The 17,283-nt window shown below is 58.3% G+C and overlaps 2 protein-coding genes across 5 annotated transcripts in view; both read right to left on the reverse strand.

The window, feature by feature from the left end:
* The window catches only part of BCAR1 (BCAR1 scaffold protein, Cas family member), a 35,839-nt gene extending 22,744 nt beyond the window's left edge, over window positions 1–13,095 (reverse strand). Inside the window, exon 1 of one of the 3 annotated variants that reach the window (XM_059383127.1) lies at window positions 12,946–13,095. In XM_059383127.1, the coding sequence (XP_059239110.1) occupies window positions 12,946–12,957 (12 nt within the window). In that variant the 5' untranslated portion in view covers window positions 12,958–13,095. Of the gene's footprint in view, window positions 1–232; window positions 287–765; window positions 979–12,945 lie in introns of those variants that run through there. The other 2 variants (XM_059383128.1, XM_059383126.1) reach the window with 2 other exon arrangements.
* A 2,629-nt stretch (window positions 13,096–15,724) lies between these two features.
* Window positions 15,725–17,283, reverse strand: part of LOC132005690 (uncharacterized) — a 10,639-nt gene continuing 9,080 nt past the window's right edge. For both annotated transcript variants that reach the window (XR_009400875.1, XR_009400874.1), the window contains exon 3: window positions 15,725–16,444. The gene's annotated coding sequence lies outside the window, so the exon portion shown is untranslated. The remainder of the gene's footprint in view (window positions 16,445–17,283) is intronic.

A 17,283-nucleotide genomic window follows, 5' to 3' on the forward strand; every position in this document is an offset into this window, starting at 1 on the left:
CAGTATTTGCAACCAGGGTAGGTAAAGGCGGAAAAGCGCCTACCCCCAGGCCGGGGATCCAAGCGCACACAGGCCGGGGGTGAATCATTAACAGACCCAGGATTTGCTCTCCCGCAGCACCAACATCTCGGTCGGTCACCGCGCACTTGTTCGCTCGATCCCTAGCCTGGGGGCGGGGAGGGGGAGCTCCCCACGCCAAAACACACAGATGGACCAAGGAGGGACTACCAACCCCCCGCGTCCTGGAAATCCACGCCTCCTGGAAGTTCATGGTCCAGGGAATCTCTGACTTGTCCCTGTTGCTGAGGAAACTGAGGCTCGGAGACGGGTCTCGCAGGCCCAAGGTCACCCAGCAGGCGGCGGCCGGCAGGGGGAGAGCGGGACTCCGGCCAGCAACTTTCCCGGATCCAGGAACTTTCCTGCCGGCCAGCGGCCCGAGTCCCGCCCTTCCAACCGCCCCGTGAGCACGCAGGCTCTGGGATCCTCCGCAGTCGTCGCCTCCGCGCGCTCCCGCCACGGCGGAAGATGGGTTCCAGGACCTCGGACCCCTGCCCGGTCGCGGCCCTGCGGAGACTCCAGCGGCCAGCGGTTCCCAAGACCCGCAGGTCCGGCAGGAAATGCCACTCATTTAACTCTCACTAGGGACCGCCCCGCGCGCGGGCTGGGCGGCCGCCTGGAAGCCGGTACGCGGACGCCGGCCGGCGCCCGCAGGAGCCCGGCCCCGGCCCCGCGCTCCCGGACCCCGGCCGCGGCCGCCGCACTCACCAGGTAGTTCATCGTGTCCGGCCGAACTGGGGCCCCGCCTCCCCGCAGGGGCGCACACCAAGCTGCTCGTGCCGCGCTCTCTCTGGGCCCCGAGAAGGCCGCAGCCGCCCGGGTCCCGGCCTGGGTCCGACCGCTTCAGCCACCACGCTGGCTGCCGCCACCACCGCCCAGAGAAGGTCCCAGCTCGCTCCGCCCGCCGCCGCCGCCGCCGCCGCCGCCGCCGCCGCGGCCCGACCGGCCCAGCCCGGCTCCCAGCATGCCCGGCCGCGCGCGCCCATTGGCCGCTCCCCATGCAAATGAGCCGCCGGCCGGCCCTGGGGGCGCGAGCGCGCACCGCCCAGTGGGACCGCCCCAACCCCCCTCACCGGGCACCGGGCTCCAGGCGCCCGCCTGCTACCAGCTTTCGAGGCTGGCACGGGGGATGTCACCTTTTCTCCAAATGCACGTCCCCCGCCCTCCATCAAGGGCGAGAACGCGTCCTTCCTCACGGGCTAAGCAAACGCATCCTCTTCTGGGAAGACCGCTGGGATTACTCCCCCCACCCCCAACATGCGCCCCTGCAGCCCCCATGCAGCCCTCAAGATGCTGGCCTCAAGTCGACTTCTGCCTTCACCTCCCACCAAACCGTGGGCATTACGCACGTGTCCATAGGACCGACCGATCAGATATGAATCTATTAACGAGAAGGGGCATACCACAGCTGGCAGAAAACGAATAATGACCCCCCTCACCAACTCTGGTCAGGCCCACCGTGAAAGCCCCAGGAAATGACGACTCAAGGCAGGGAGGCTGGGAACTCCAACAGGTCCCATAATGAGGCACAGAGCCACAGTTCCACCAGACATGCCTGAGGGTCCGGGTCTACCCAGGGTTGAGGAGCTCACCACCTCCCCCCTTCTCCAGTGAAACGAACCAAGTGACCCTGAATTGTCCCCCATAGTCTCGGTTCTGCCCTAGGAGTTCTGCTCCCACCCCAATCCCTCAGTCCGTGCTGTCCAGGCCTAACGGCATGCCCAACAACATGGGGGTAGGAGGCAGCCAGGAATGAGAGGGAAGGAAGAGGCACCCCAGGGAAACTGAGGGGAAAGCACCTTGGTTTTAGCACCTAGGCTGCAGAATAGTGACCGTCACCCCACACAACACAATCAGGGTATGCCAGAGTCTCTGAGCACCTCCAGGGTTGCACAATGGCCTGCAGCAAGGTCTAGGGTAGAACCAGTGCAGTGCCTTATCTCCAGGCTCCTCAGCTGTCCCCCTAGACCATTGGCTGAGCTTACAGACACCATTAGGCAGCTCACAATGCCAGAGAAGCAGGGGGTCAAACCTGGCTTTGCCCTGCAGGGAACCCTCTGGCATGGCCTAGAAAATACATACAAGCCCAAGATGGACCCACAGCTGCCCCTACACCTGAAGCACCTATCTGACACCCAGGGCTCGACTGACCCAGCCCCTGGCCAGGTGTGCCGCCTCAGCCCTCTCCCATCTGTAAAAGGAAGGCATTGGGCTAAAGGCCCCTGGACAGCTTGTTCAAAATCACATTCCTTAGGGCACCTGGCTGGCTCAGTTGGTAGAGAGCATGTAACTTTTTTTTTTTTTTTTAAGATTTTATTTATTTATTTGACAGAGATCACAAGTAGGTGGAGAGGCAGGCAGAGAGAGAGGGGGAAGCAGGCTCCCTGCTGAGCAGAAAGCCCGATGCGGGGCTTGAGGTTCTCCTGGGTCTCCCCTCTTGTGGACAGAGGAGGTGAGACCAGTCCTCATGGCCTGGCAGAGAACCCAGCCTGCAGGGCTCCAGGCGGGTCTCTGCAGGAGTGGGCGGGGACACAAAGGGCCTGGCCCTCAGCGGGCTGGCCCTACTCCATCCTAGCTGGCCTTGGGAGAGAGAGGAGATGGCTGGCTGGGACCAAGGGAACTGGAGACCCTCCAGACTCTGGCTCTGGATTAAAGCAGCGCTGGAGGCGGGGTCGCTGGTGTGGGCCGGCAGGCGGGGGAGGGGAACCCTGCTCAGGCAGAGGCATTTCAAAAATTTGCTCCTTTTCCACTTAAACTCCCTCCCACTCCCCAAGCCTGTGCCTCCCAGAATGGCATTTCCGCTTTGTAATCAAGGCCCTGGAATCTGTGCCCCACTGTGATGGAAGGGAGGTAACTGGAAGGGGAAAGAGATGCCCACTCCCAGGTCTGCAGGTAGATGGGAGGGGGAGGGGCATCAACTGAGCAGACTCTGGTTGGGGTGTTTGGGGAACCCTCAGTGCCAAGAAGCTCTGACAGGGATTACAACCCCCAGGACGGCCTCCATGCTGGCTCCAGACAAGGGCTCTATGACCATGTGCTCATTTCATGCCCACAGCAATTCTGCAAAACAGGCTTCATGATTAGCCCCATTTCCCTGATGAAGAGGTTGAGACCAAGTTTACGGCCCCTAGCCTCATACTATCGGCTCCCAGCCACAAAGGGATCAGAGCTGGTGACCAGAGAAGGTATGATGAGGCTGCTAGACAGGTGGAGCTCTGGGACAGGGCAGGAAGGGAACGAAAGAGGCACTAGGGCTCAGAAAGCCAAAGAAGCTGTCACACTAAGAGACCCCAAAGGACAAGCAGCACTCCCCCAAACATGGCTGAGTTCAGAACCAGAGCCCCGTGCCCTCACTCCGACACGAAGGGCAGGGCACTGTGGGGGCGATGAGGTGGGGAAGGGACTGCTGGCTGGAGGCAGCCCGGCATCTCCTGCCTGCTGGCAGACTCCCAGCCCACAGGCTGGAGGGCGGATGTCACCAACCCCTCCCCCGGGGCCCAGAGCAGTGGGAAACATAGTGGGACCAGCACATGGGGGCAATGGCTCCCATGTGTCCATTAAAGTGTCCACAGGGGTGGGCGCTGCTGATGATCCCAGACCCTAAAGGGAGAGGAGAGCTCGGAACCCTGCTCCCGCTCTCTGGGCTTTTGGGGTCCTCTTCTTTGGTCAGACCCGCCGCACGAAGAACTCTTCTTGCTTTAGGGCCAACAATGTCTGCTGCAGTGTTCGTAAGGGCAAACAAAAGGGGGGGCCTAACCTAAAGGTCCAACTGCTGGGGACTGCCTAGACGACCACGGCCTCTCCATGGAATACCGTGCGGCTAAGACGGTGGCCACATTCAAAGACCGAAATCACGCAAGAAGATGCCCGTGACGATGGGAAGTGGAAAGAGCAGGCTGAGATGGCTTGCGCCGTGTGACTGCAAGCGGCCCCTTTCCCAGCAGCGCACAGGGTGGCTGGATGCGTCAGCTGATGGCCAGCTCCGGGAGCGGCAGCAGGAAAGGATTTCCTGAGGCCGGAGGTGAGTCCTGCCAGCCCTGGGGACAGGAAGAAATGATGAATCTGGGGGCCACAGGGCGCTGACGCCGTCCCCCTGCGCTGGGCGCTCGCACCCGCAAGCTCACAACCAGCCTGTGCGCGGAAGCCAGCTGCCCTCGGCCCCGGAAAGCCGCGCGTCCAGCTGCGTCCAGAACCCCTGCCGCACACAGGCTGGACCCCCGCACATGGGCCGGCGGAACTGCCACTCCCCAGAGCCCCAGACAGGGGACGTGCTGGGCCCAGGTCCCAGCACCAGAACTGAGCTATGACTACAGCCCGCCCACCCAGCGACTCAGGTGTGTCCCCGTGGAAAAGCACCCCAGGGGACCCCAAACAGGGCAGAGCACGTACTCCTAGGGTGAGGTGGCAGATATCTGACATGAAAAGCTTTCCCATTCTCCTGTTCTCTGAGGACAGAGTGACCAGTGGCCAGTGGGGCAGTTCATTCCTGGTGATGAGTGGGACTGGGGGAAGGTGGGTGGGGACACCAGCCTGGAGCCGAATGGCAGCCTGCCATCCTCTTCCACATCCCTGCAGGCTAGCACCCGGACACCTGGGTTCCGGGGTGAGGGCAGGGTGCCACTGCCAGGTGCAGGGACACAGCCAGTGTGAGCCGGGGGCTGACTAGCCGCCCAGCTCCGAGCTCCAGGCCTGGCTCCCAGCCATTGCAATGCCCCCGCTTCTCACAGCTGCCTCCCCTCCTGCTCTGGCTCCTTCAAGGAGGGAACTGGAAGGAACGCAATACTCCTCTAATTCTTTTACCAATGCTTTTCTAATTTGAAAATTAAAGAGCAGCAGAGGCACCTGCAGGGCAGTACCTGCTTGGGAGAGGGGCTCTGTTCACAGCAGGCCCCAGGCTGGAGCTGCTGAACGTGGCTAGGCCCCGGAGCACTTCCCAGAGGCTTCCTGCCACACCCAGGGCACGGACTCCCAATGGCCTAAGTCCCCTTTCTCCTCTGCACCCCTTCTCTCTCATCTTCCTCTGAGACCACCTCTCCCGACAGGATCCCCCTGGGTGCAGGCAAGCAGGTGGAGGCTTGGACCAAGAGCCAGGCCCCCCAGGTGAGTAAGGAGATTAGGGCCTGGGTGCACCTGCCCTCTCTGCTGGGGCCAGAACACTACTCCCTGCACCCGCACTGCCCCCCCCACCCAAACACTACCTGGGAGAGGAATGCGGAAGAGTCTGCAGGAGAAATGGGGGCAGCGGAGAGAGGAGCAAGGTCCTGGCTGGAAGTGGGGGACGAAGACAAGTCCCTGTCCCCAGCGAAAAAGCCTAGCTGCTGGTGGCTGCCCAGGCTTGGCTGACAGCCTGAGCCGGCGGGGACAAGGGTGCGGTCAAGAAGCCACCCCAGCTAGCCATCTGCTCTCGCCTCTCCCCATAGCAACCAGCTCCAGCACATCAGGGCAGTTGGAGGGGGATGACTTCTAATGCCATCTGCCAACCCCCCCAGGCCTACTTCCGCAGGAACACAGGTGCCCACACCCACAGGGACCCAGGAGGGGCAGAACAATGTGGCCCAGCCACTTGGCTGGTGGGCAGGGGAAGACGCGAGGGGGCAGTGGAGTGACAGAAGGGGACTCTGGGGGCAGCTCCGGCAGGCAGGCACCTGTCCCAGTACTGTTGGGGCATTCCCACCCACCCTGCTCCACTCCAGTCCACAGAGAAAGGCTCCGTGGACCCCAGGACATGCACCCACAAGGGCAGGGGCCAAGACTGTAAACGGCTCCAGCTGGCGTGGGATTCACAGCCATTCCTGCACCTTTCCGAGCCTTGGCTGGTGCCTGTGTTCAGAGTAACGACACCAGCCCATCACCAGGCTAGGAGACTGCCGTGGATCAAGGCACCCTGGTGTCAGCAGCCCAGATAGGCACCTGCCCGTCACACAGCAGCCCCTCTGTGGCTGGCACAGGGCGGTGGGCGGGGGCTCCCTGCGCCACTCCGCTAAGCCCTCCCAACTCTCCCAGCCTCCGCTCAGGTGCCCTGAGCTTCCCTAAGTCCCTGAACCACAAGTGGAATAAAATTTCCTTGGACACCCTTGGACAAAACCTTCCTGTGATGCCCCACTGCCCCCACCTGGACCAGCCAAGGCTGGGGGCGTTGGCCGTCCGGGGAGGGGCCGGTTACGGGGTCTCTCACTGCCCACGTGAGAGTGTGCCGGGGATGCCTTCAGCACCCGTCACTATCAGCATAGAGCTGCAGTGAAATCGGGTCCCTGGCCTGGGGGAGGCAGGGGTCGGGGGAGACAGACAGACAGACACACACACACACACACACACACACACACACACACACGGGAATGCCTATGGGGACAGAGCCCTGGAGGGGACTGCAGCGGACCCCAGGGGCTAGGTTATACAAGGTGCTGGGGAAGGGTCCTCTTTGAGAAGGTGGCATTTAACAGATGTGCGAATCTTCTACCAGGCTCATTATGCAGAAAAAAATAACAGTAAAGATTAGTAAAAATAGCACAGGCTCATCAACGCCCTCTGTGTGAAGAGCTCTGGAAGCAGGGAGCAGTTCTCAAGCAGCCCCTCCCCCATTCCTTGAGTAGGGGGGTGTCCGCCACCCTGGGGCTCCCCAGAGTTGAAGCAGAGCAGCCCTGAGTGTCTGCCCAGTGCGGTGTCTCGGAACGAAGAGCAACGAGCCCAGGAATCTGTCTGGACCTGAGAGGGTGGAGGGACAGGGCAGCTCAGGTAAGGCTCCAACCTTTCCCCCTCCTGCTCTCCTAGAGGCGTCTCCCTGCCCGGACCACTGGAATGGACTGGATGAACACAGGGGGCTCCAAAACCTAAGACACTTCACCTCCGGGACAACCTAGGAAGAGGGAACACAAACCCCAGATACCTGGACAGGGCTGAACAGAAAGGTGTGGGGTCACACCACTTCCTGAACCAGATGGAACTTTGGGGGACACAGGATCTGGAAGTGCAGACAACTCTCTAGGCACACGTGCTTGGATATCGGGTTTTATAAAATACTGAAATGGAGTATTACGCCAACGGCCATGCCAGTGTCCCAGTACCTAAAAATACCCAGCATACAAAAACCAGAGGCAGATATCCATCAGCAAGAGGAGGGCTAAGTACATAATTTCATATTCATAAATGGAACACTACTCAACACAGCAGAGAGGAAAGAGCTCCCGGTACACACTGCACGGATCAAAACAAGCAGACCTCAAAGAGCACATTGCTATATGCTTCCGCTTACAGAAAATTCGAGAACAGGGGTGCCTGGGTGGCTCCACTGGTGGAGCATCTGACTCTAGGTTTCCAGCTCAGGTCATGATTTCAGGCTCTGTGTTCAGCAGAGGGTCTGCTTGGGATTCTCTACCATGCATGTGCTAGTATGTTCTAAGATAAATAAATAAATCTTTAAAAAAAAAAAAAAGAAAGAAAAAAGAAAGCTCAAGAACAAGCTAAACTAAGCCACAGTATACAAAATCAGAACACAGGTCACCTTACAGAGGGCTGGGGACAAGTGACTATAAAAGGGACACTTTCAAACTTTCTGAGATGATGGAGATGTTCATTACCCTGATTTGACTGACGGTTACATGGGATCTGCATTAGTCAAAACTCATCTAACATCTGTCCATTTCAATATACATAAAATATTCTTTAATAAAAAGAGTCTCACTGGTAAAAATTAAACAAAACACAGAGGAAAAAATACATGGAATCAGGAATACCAAAAATAGGTATTGCAATTCTAAACCCACCGTGTTACCCTTTTTGCCCTGTTAGGGAACTTAAAGTTATGTATGTCTATCTTCCCCATACATTACATAGTTCTGGATCTTTTGACCATCCCAGACTATTTGTGTCTTTCACTATAATCTACTTCAAATCCTTCTTGGAACTTGGAGAGTTTTAAATAATAAATTTAGATTACTGAAAAGCCCCTTCAGGCTCTAATCTCCTTTAGAGAAGGGATTAATTTTAGAGCTGCAACTTGTGACCATCCATCCGACCAGAGCAGGCATCCAACACCACCTCTACCACAGTCCCCAACCTGTCTCAGCCATTTTTCTTTCTCTTGAAGGGGCGGAGAAAATGGCCCAGCAAATAGTGACGGAGAATAAACCAAAGAAAACAATGGGGTTGGACCAGGATGCAATCAGAGCAGGCAGCTGTGACAAAGCCCGAGTCAAAGGCTGGGGAGGCGACAGTGACCCAGTGGTGAAGGTGACACAGTGGCATGCTGGGGGGTGGGGGGAGGGGCAGGAGCCCAGGCACCCCTGATCAGGGAGCACAGCCTCATGCCTCAATGTGGGAAGTGGGGGCTCGGTGAGTGTTGCTCTTATGGCCCACTTGGCTCACTCCCAGGCTTAAGCCCCCCGAATGTGCCTCCTTCCTGAGCAAGTCCCTTCCTGAGCAGGCGGCCCCAGATCACACCTGAGGACAGACTGCAGGGCCCCAGGCTTCTACTGCCTGCTGGTCTGTACCCACTCCTGGTGGCATCCAGCACAGGGCGTGCCCACCTGGCCTGGGGCCCGGCGGGCCAGCTGGTGGCCATAACAGGGGTCACTGTGTGTCAGTGGGATGAGGACAAGTACCTGGCTACCCAAAGCCCAAGAGGCAGGGGTCCTGTAGGTAAGGGAAGCGGGTGAGGGTCTAGGGTCACCCCATGCCAAGGCCTTGGCAGGAAACACACCAAGCAGCCAGCAGCGCAGAACAAAGATCATAACCTCAACCAAAGGAATTGCTATCACTTATTAGCCTCTTACTAAAAGCTTTCTGCAACCCTTGCCAAGTTCTCACCAAACTCCATGAGTTAGTGTGGTTAAGCTCCCCATAATACAGACGTGGAGACAGGCTCAGAGGGCTTCAGTAAGAGGTCAAGGTGTAGACAAGCCAGCACGATTCATTCTGGAGCCCTTGCCCTCCACCCACCCTAAGTACCCCCCGTCCTGAAGCAGCTTCTCTGGGAACCCTCATTCGGTCCCCAGCCAGGCCTCCAGGACAGCAGCAGAGGCGCCCGGCTCTCTGTACAGGGCCGGGCTGAATGCCCGCGGGGCTCCCCGTACCCCACTGCCTGCTCTGCAGGTAGTCAGGGCCCGCTAGGGCAACGGGGCAGACATAGGCGAGCCAAGCAGGCCTGAGTCTGACCTCGAGGAAGCCTGCAGCCTGGGGAGGGAGCCTGACAGCAACCAGATAACTCCAACAATAAACACGAAATCACAGGTGTGAGTCCCAGAGGGCTTTGCAGAATGCTGCCCTCTGCCTGAGCACTTCAGGGTGAGCAGGAGATCAGGAGTGACCTGGTGAGCAAGGCAGTGGCCGGAGATCACTTCCTACAGAGGGAGGGCCAGGCAGAACCATAGTCAGGTAGGAGGAGGGGCAAGCCAGGTGCTTTGGAGACTGACCAGAGGACTTTGGTCTAAGACCTGGCCTCCTCCTCTGTCCTCTTCTAAGCCCAGTCCATCAGGCCTCAGCTGTCCACAGCCTGGAGCAGTGAACCCAGCGCAGAGCCTCCCAGCTTCCTGGCCAGCTCTCCCATCACGGCGCCGGCAGGCATGGAACCAGCGACCCCTGGTTCCTGGGATCGATGGTGGATCAACCAGGTGCCACACCTGGTCCATTGATCTCCACCAACTGCAGCAGGGACCTCACGGGGCTAGATCCACCCTGCCGCAGAACTCGCACTGCTTGGGGCCAGCTGCCTGGCCTCTCTGAGTCTCAGCTGCCTTTTCTCCCCAGGGTACCGAAGGGGTTACACAAACTCATACTTGAAAAGCCACAAGCAGAGGGTCAGGCTCTTAGCAGTCTTGGCCTCTGCGGACAGCTCACCAGGCCGCAGCCCCCACAATTAGAGAGGCCATGCAGGGCGATGCTCACTTTCCGACTCTGCGTCCTGGCAGACCCGGCTCCCACCCCGACGTCGTCTCTCAGTGGCCACAAAACCCTGGCGAGACACAGGTCCTCCTCGACCCTGTGAGGCCTAGAGCCCAGCTCCTGGCACGCACATCAACGCCTTCACTCCTTGAAAGGACCCGTTGGCAACCAGTAAAGGAGCAGAAGGAAAGATAGTATTAATTTAAAAAAAAGAAAAGAAAAAGTAATAAGATTAAGTTAAATGAATAAATAAAATATAAAGGAGCAGACAGGTTAGCATGGTCGTGTCCATTTCACAGACGGGAAAGGAGCGGCAGGAACAGACATCAGGGGACTTATCCACAAGCTGGAAGCTGGGCTCTTGCCTCACAGTGCCAGGGCAGGCAGCACCTTGTCGCTCCTACACATAAATCATGCCAATGCCCACCAGGGTTCTCGGGGGGTGGCACAGCGGTTTGCCTTTCAAATGCTTCCTGCCTGATCAGAGGGAAGAGACAGGCCTGGGGTGCCAGATGGCCAAGCCCAAGAAGAAGGCCAATGTCAGGGAGCAGCGAGGAAGTAAATCTCCAGGTGCTATGTGGGCACTTCCCTCAGCTCAGGGAAGAGGAAGGAGCAACTGAGCAGGGATGCAGGGTGCCCCCGTGTGCCCTCCCACCTCTGGGCTCCAGAACCCATGTGGGTCAAATATCAGAGTGAGACCAGCTAATCCCTGCCCAACCCCCTGCTCTAAGAGGAAGTCACTCCTGGCTCAACCTGGCCCATCCCAACCTTTTCTCTCCCTGCCACCACCTCCCATTCCATTCTGAAGCATCTCATAATTTATATGGGCCAAAGTGCCTACGTCAGCCCCATCCAGGAAAAGACTGCCCAAATGAATGGGTGTGCTTAAAACCCAAACACATCCGTGAGGACCACACGGGCAGTCACCATTCTGGCTTAAGGAGGCGGCTTCGCCTGGAAGCCTCCAAGGGGCCGCCAAGCACATGAAAGCCAAGCACAAGCACATGAAAGCAATTTTCAGAACATTTCACGGCAGGTCCAAAAATGAATCTCTCCTCCCGCCCCACCAGCTTATACCCTGTCCAAGGTCCCAGGAGAGGGCCAGGGTACTCTGACAGCCCAGCCACTAGGGGCAGATGGTGAGACCCCCATCCAGCCCCTGCAGAACCACCAGGGGCTGCGGCACTAGGCGGGAATGAGCCGAGTGACTTAGAGCTGCCAGTGGTGGGGATGGACTGGGCAGACCACAGCTTCAGGTCTATACAGCAGGTGTCCACAGCAGAGGGCCTAAGTCAGACCCCACCCCCTGCCACACCTCTCCCTCTACAGAGGGGGCCACTGAGGTACAGAGCCCAGGACGGCTGCCCAGAGTCCTGCAAAGCAAGGGGTCTGGCTGCCATCCTGGACTCTGCGTCCAGATTATGACTGTGGACGCAGACCTCCCAAATGAGACCATTCCAGCTTGTGATGTGGCCTGAGTCACATCCCCTGTTCACTATTGCCCTAGAGCCCCAGGCCCTCAAGCAGGCTCAGATGGTCCAGTTCCCCTCCAGCCAGTGCCCACAGGGTCACAGCCGGGCCAGAAAAGATCCAGAGCTTTGCAGGACAGCGGAGCAGGAAGGAAAGGGGCCTGACAGGCATTTTCTGTCTTTCTTTCTTTTTAAAGATGAGGCAGTTATACTCTGAACCAGAGCAGGTGTTGGGGGATTCGGGGGCGGGGCAGGGGGTGGCGTTCACCTCAGCACAGTCTGGGAGACTTACTTTTTTCATCTGTAACTCTGCATTAGCGCTCTGGGGGCGGCAGGAGCTGGGGGTCTCTGGTTCCATAATACCAGTGCTTTGCACTTACACAGCTCCTCCGCTCTCTACGTCCTGCAGGATGGTTGGCTAAGAGGCCACTACCCTGCCAGGAAGCCGCTCCTGTCTGCCTCACTCTAAAAGTGGGGTCCAGAGTGAGGAGCAGTCTCAAAAAGGAGGTCAGGTGGGCAGGCGCAACGGACCACTGCGCCTTCCTGTCAGAGGGAAGAGATCTGAAGTCAGCAGAAACAATGGCTGAAAGCCACCGCTCTCCAGCCTGCAGGTGGCGCCCCTTCCGGGGAGGATCCAGGACTTGGGCCCCTACCTCAGTCTGTCCATCTGTAAAGCGGGCGGGGGTCTGCACCTGAGGCCTGCTGACTGGGGGTGGCCACGACCACTTGACACCCTCAGGAGGCGGCACCAAAGCCTCCAGATGCAGGCCTATGCCCGGAGCCATGATGGCCTGGGAACTGGCCAAGCCCGCCTGGCTGGGCCAAAAAGAGGGGGTGACAGGCGAGAGGAGAAGCCCCCTTGGCTAGGAGGAAGGTCTGGTCCCAGCACCCAGAGAAAAATTTCTTGGGAAAGTGAGTGCATCAGCCTTTCTGGGGGCAGGCACAGATCCGCACTCCGACCACAGTCCTGGGGGGCGGGCTGTCCCGGGAGAGATAAAGAGCCGGCCCCAGGCCTGACCATCCCGGGGGACGTCCCTGGAGCACACCAGGGCAGCTATCCCGGGTGGTTTCCTGTGGGCAGCACAGACCTCCCCCCCCCTTCACCCGGCCCAGTCGTCCTGGAGGGGAGTTCCCGGCGAGAGACACAGACCTCTCCCCACTAGGCCTGGCCATCCTGGTGGGGGAAGGGGTTCTGCGGGACAGCACGAACTCCGGCCTGGCCCAGCCGTCCCAGGGGTTTCACCGGGCCAACAAAGGACCCCGCGAAGCCGGCCGTCCTGGGGGGGCTCCCGGAGGGAACAGCACGGAGCCCAGACGGAGCCGGCTCCTGGGAGATGGAAAGAAAGGCAGAGGCAGAGAGACCGGCTTGGGGGAGACGCCCCCACGCTAACTCCCATGCCCGGCCCGGGAAGGCCCCAGGTGGGGTGACCCCCGCCCTAATGCCCGGAGCCCCCGCGGCATTAGGCCTGCAGCGGGCGGCGCGAGGTCTCAGGCCCGGCCGGGAGCAGCAGACCCGGGGTCCCGGCCGGCGGTCGGTACTCACCGGCACGGACATCTTGGCCGCCGCTCCCGGGGCCCGGGCGGGCAGCGGCGCCGGCAGGCTGGGGGCTCCGGTCCGCCGCGCCGCTCAGAGCCCCCCGCGCGGGGTCCCGCTGCTCTCGGGGTTCCCCGCGGGCTCCTGCGCGCTCCCGGCGGCCGGACTGTCCGGCGGCTTCGGCCCGCCCCGCGCATGCGCCGCCTCGCGCCGCCCCTCCCCCTCCCGTCTCCTCCCCGGGGGCCGCGTTAAAGGCGAGGACCCCGGACCGCGGCATTTTTCTGTCGGCCCAACGCGGCGAGGAGGCTCGGTCTCCGCCCCTCACCCAACCTTCATGGGCCACCTCGAGTCGCGCCGTCTCCTGCTCTCCCACCCGGTTCTGGAGACCAGAGCCCCCACCCCCCACGTTGGCCAACCCAGGATGCTGGGCGCCTGCCCTGCGGTCTGGCGGGGCTCCCAGTCCCTGTGCCTGAAGGCGATTGCAGGTCAGCCTCGCAGGGCTCCTAGAAACCGTCCCCGCTGCTCCCGCTGAGAGCCCAGAGACCCGGGCACCCCCACGCCGCGCTGCCCAGACCTCCTCCGCCCGCTGTGTCCTCCCCCTCTGCCCCTCCCTCGGTGGTGGGGAGCTCCTGACTGCCTGGGAACAGCCTAGCGCATTGTCGGGTCATCTGACAAATAGAGCTGACGGATAGAGCTGGACTGGCTTTTAGGGAGGATCCTGCCTCCCCGTAACCCCCACTCAAGGGCCACCCACCGTCAGGCCACCCAGGGCCAAGGACTAGCCCTCAGACGCTGGAAGACGGGCCTTAGCGGCCCCAGCCTTTCCTCTCCAAGGTTAAGCATCCCCAATTTCTTCAGCTGTTCCACATCTGCCATGGTGTGCACTGATAGTGGCTGTACCTGTGCGCCCTGATTTCCCACGCCCTGCCAGGTGGGCCTTGCTGTTCTCATGTTACATCTAATAAACGGAGGCTCTGAAATCCCTCAGCTACCAGAAGGCAGAACCAGGAGTCTGACCACTTGGGTCCACTACTTAAGGTATACAGCCCATCCCTGTTCCCTGGTGACCCTTCCTGGGCAAAGCTGCACCCAGAGAAAGGGCTGTTACCGCCCAGAAAGAATGAGTGAGTGTGTACACCAAGGAGGAAAGGTAGAGCGGGCTCCATGAGGCGGGCTGGCCACAGATGTACTTCATGGTAGGACCTGGGGGACAGTGCTCAAGCTCTCAAAGAGGTCTGTGGGAGCAAGTGCCCAGGACTACAGGCTCTTCTGTCCACCAGGTGTGCAGTGCCAAGAGTCATTGAACAGAGGGACAAAGTCCGGGGGAGAAGAGCTTCCTCAGATCGGGCCCCAGGTCCCCAGGCCTCAAAACCCCCCAATGGCAGATCATCTGTTGGGGTTTAGGAGGCTTTCCAGCCTTCTTCCCCCAAGAGGTGGGGCTGCCTTCATCTTTCTCTAGGATGCTCCTAGGAAAGTCCTAACAGCAGGCCCCAGCAATGAGAGGGGTACTAGATGTGCAAGAACGGAGGGAAATCGAAGCCTGCTATGAAGCCCAAGTCCCGATTCTAGGACTGATGAGCTGGGGTCCCTTCCTGCTCCACCTAAGCAGGGTTGTCCGCCCCTTGAAGCAGGCGTTGTCAAGTATGTGCCTCAGTTTCCCCAGCCCTGGTACTTGGTAAGACATTGCTGGAGGGAGCAGGCAGGGCCACTGCAAACAGAGGGGATTCTGGGCCGACAGCTGCCACCTCCTCAAAGGGCGCTCTGTGTGTGTGTCTGGCAGGCAGCCCTGCCCGTGCCCACCCGACCGCATCCAGCTGGCACTGGGGCTCCTGAGCTGGGAGCAGCAGCTCAGCCTGGTGCCTGGGCTCCCAGCCACATGCGCCCGCTGTCTCAGAGGCCCCCCACTGCCACCCTGGCCCCTCCCTCCCTGAGCCCAGGCTGCTCCTTCCTTCTCTCCAGCTTTGGCTGGCTTCTTTTCACCCACTGTTTCTGTGTTCTTTCCCATCAGCCCCTTCTCTAGGAGCCCAGGCCAGAACGGGGCGCACAGTGGGGAAAGACCCTCTCCACACCCCTGAGTATAGGGAAATGGAAATCCGGGGGAGGGGTGGAGCAGGGGTCATGACCTCCAAACTGTCTAGCCCCTGCCTCAATCTGGTCCCCGCCAATGGCTTACAGCTGCTTGTTCGGGGACGGTGTCACTAACTCATCCCTTAGCACGGGAAGAGGGATCTCTGGCCAGAGCCGCACTTATTCCAAGGCAGGGATCCAGCACTCTGGGAAGGGGGTTGACCCCTCCCACCCCGACTGCATTCGCCCATTCCCCAGCAGGCAAATGATCCCAGCATGACTCAGTCCCACGGAAGGCAGGCTCTGGAGGCCTCACAACTAGCAATTCACACCAGAAGGAACAGCTGGAGTGCCTGACCAGTTGCCAGCACCCCAAGAGGATCCTTGAGGGCCAACCAGGGCCCCAGGGAGACAACGGTTACTGTTGTTCCTGGCGCTGGGAGGGAAGGGAATTTGGACCCGGCCACAGAGTAAATCTGGACAGCGGAAAGCTTCATACTCAGGTGACTGGACACCAAGGCCCCGCGTCTAGAAGGCCGAGGCCTGGGAGGTAGCTCCTTCTCCCCACCCCCACGCAGGTAACCAGGGACTTCTCTAACAGAGGGACTCCAGGCCCAGGAGAGCACAGTGAGCCTTTTGGGGCACTTGTGGTCCCCCTGTGATAGTCCTACATTAGCACTGTGCTTTTTGTCATCATTTATGAACTGACATCAATACACCCTCATTAGCTAATATTTAATGTAATAGTTTACACTGTTCAGACTGCCTTAGTTCCGCCCACCCCGTCCTTGTCCTTTTCCTGTTCCCAGATCCCATCAAGAATCCCACATTACATTCAGCTGTCATGTCGCCTTAGGCTCCAATGGGCTGTGGCCATTTCTCAGACTTTCCTTGCTTTGGATGACCCTGCCAGTCTTGATGAGTACTGGTCAGGGATTTTGTGGAATGTCCCTCGACTGGGATTTTCCTGGTGTTTTTTTCTTATGGTTAGACTGGGGTTATGGATTTTTGGGAAGACCTCTGAAGTAAAAAATCATTCTCTCCACGTCATATCAAGGATGGATACTGTCAACGGGACAACTTCCTATAGTTAGTTGGCCTTGATCATGCGGCTGACACAGCATCTGTCCGGTTTTCTAGTCTGTTCTCTTTGGAAGGAATGAGGATTTATGCTCCATCTCCTGAGCACAGAGTATCTACATAAAAACGTTGGGAAGTCTTCCGTGGGAAATGTCTCTTTTCTTCTTCTTCTTCTTTTTTTAAAGATTTTATTTATTTATTTGACAGACGGAGACCACAAGTAGGCAGAGAGGCAGGCAGAGAGAGAGGAGGAAGCAGGCTTCCCACCGAGCAGAGAGCCAGATGCGGGGCTTGAATCCTGGTGATGGCTGAGTGTGGCCAGAGCAGGAACCTTCTTATTCAGCTCAAGTGGCATCTCTTGCTGGAGGTAGGAAAAGCGATAAATGACCTATGGCTTCCGCATACCATCTGGCAAGACAAGGCAAAGAAGCCCAACAGGCAGGGACCCTTTGACCCTGAAATTCCAGAAATTTATCTTTAAAAATGCACTCATGAGTAGCCAAAGATATACATGACAAGGCTGTCACTGGCAGCTCTCCTTATTAGCAGGAAAACATGGGAACAACTTACATAGTCAATACTGGGCTCTACTTAAATAAATTGTGTAATATTTACGTGATAGAATTCCATCCTGGCCATCACCACCAATGACAGAGAGTGACATGGAAATATGTTTACTATAGACTCTTAAGTGAAGAAAAATAGAATTCCAAATAAGTATGGTCAGATCCTATTTTCATAAAAATTCACATATTAATATTTATGTCATATATTTGCATTGGGGAAAATGGTAGGATAGATAACATAGTTATCAGCCGTGGTTATCTTGGGGTGGGGTCAGATTTTGGTCACTATGTGTAATATTTAGAGAGGGCCTATTGGGAGCTCAGACTATGCTGGTTAATAAGTAGGGTTTTGTCTGTCTTCGTGGATTAGAATTTCACAGGAGACTGTTTTCAGAGAAGGGAATGGGGTTTTGTTGAAACTAAAATTATTTTCTCTGTTTTCCAATTTTTTTTTTTAAGATTTTATTTATTTATTTGACAGACGGAGATCACAAGTAGGCAGAGAAGCAGGCAGAGAGAGAGGAGGAAGCAGGCTCCCTGCTGAGCAGAGAGCCCAATGAGGGGCTGGATCCCAGGACCCTGGGATCATGACCTGAGCCGATGGCAGAGGCTTTAACCCACTGAGCCACCCAAG

Source organism: Mustela nigripes, chromosome 17 (genome assembly GCF_022355385.1).
Source record: "Mustela nigripes isolate SB6536 chromosome 17, MUSNIG.SB6536, whole genome shotgun sequence".
In the NCBI taxonomy this organism is placed as follows: Eukaryota; Metazoa; Chordata; class Mammalia; order Carnivora; family Mustelidae; genus Mustela; species Mustela nigripes.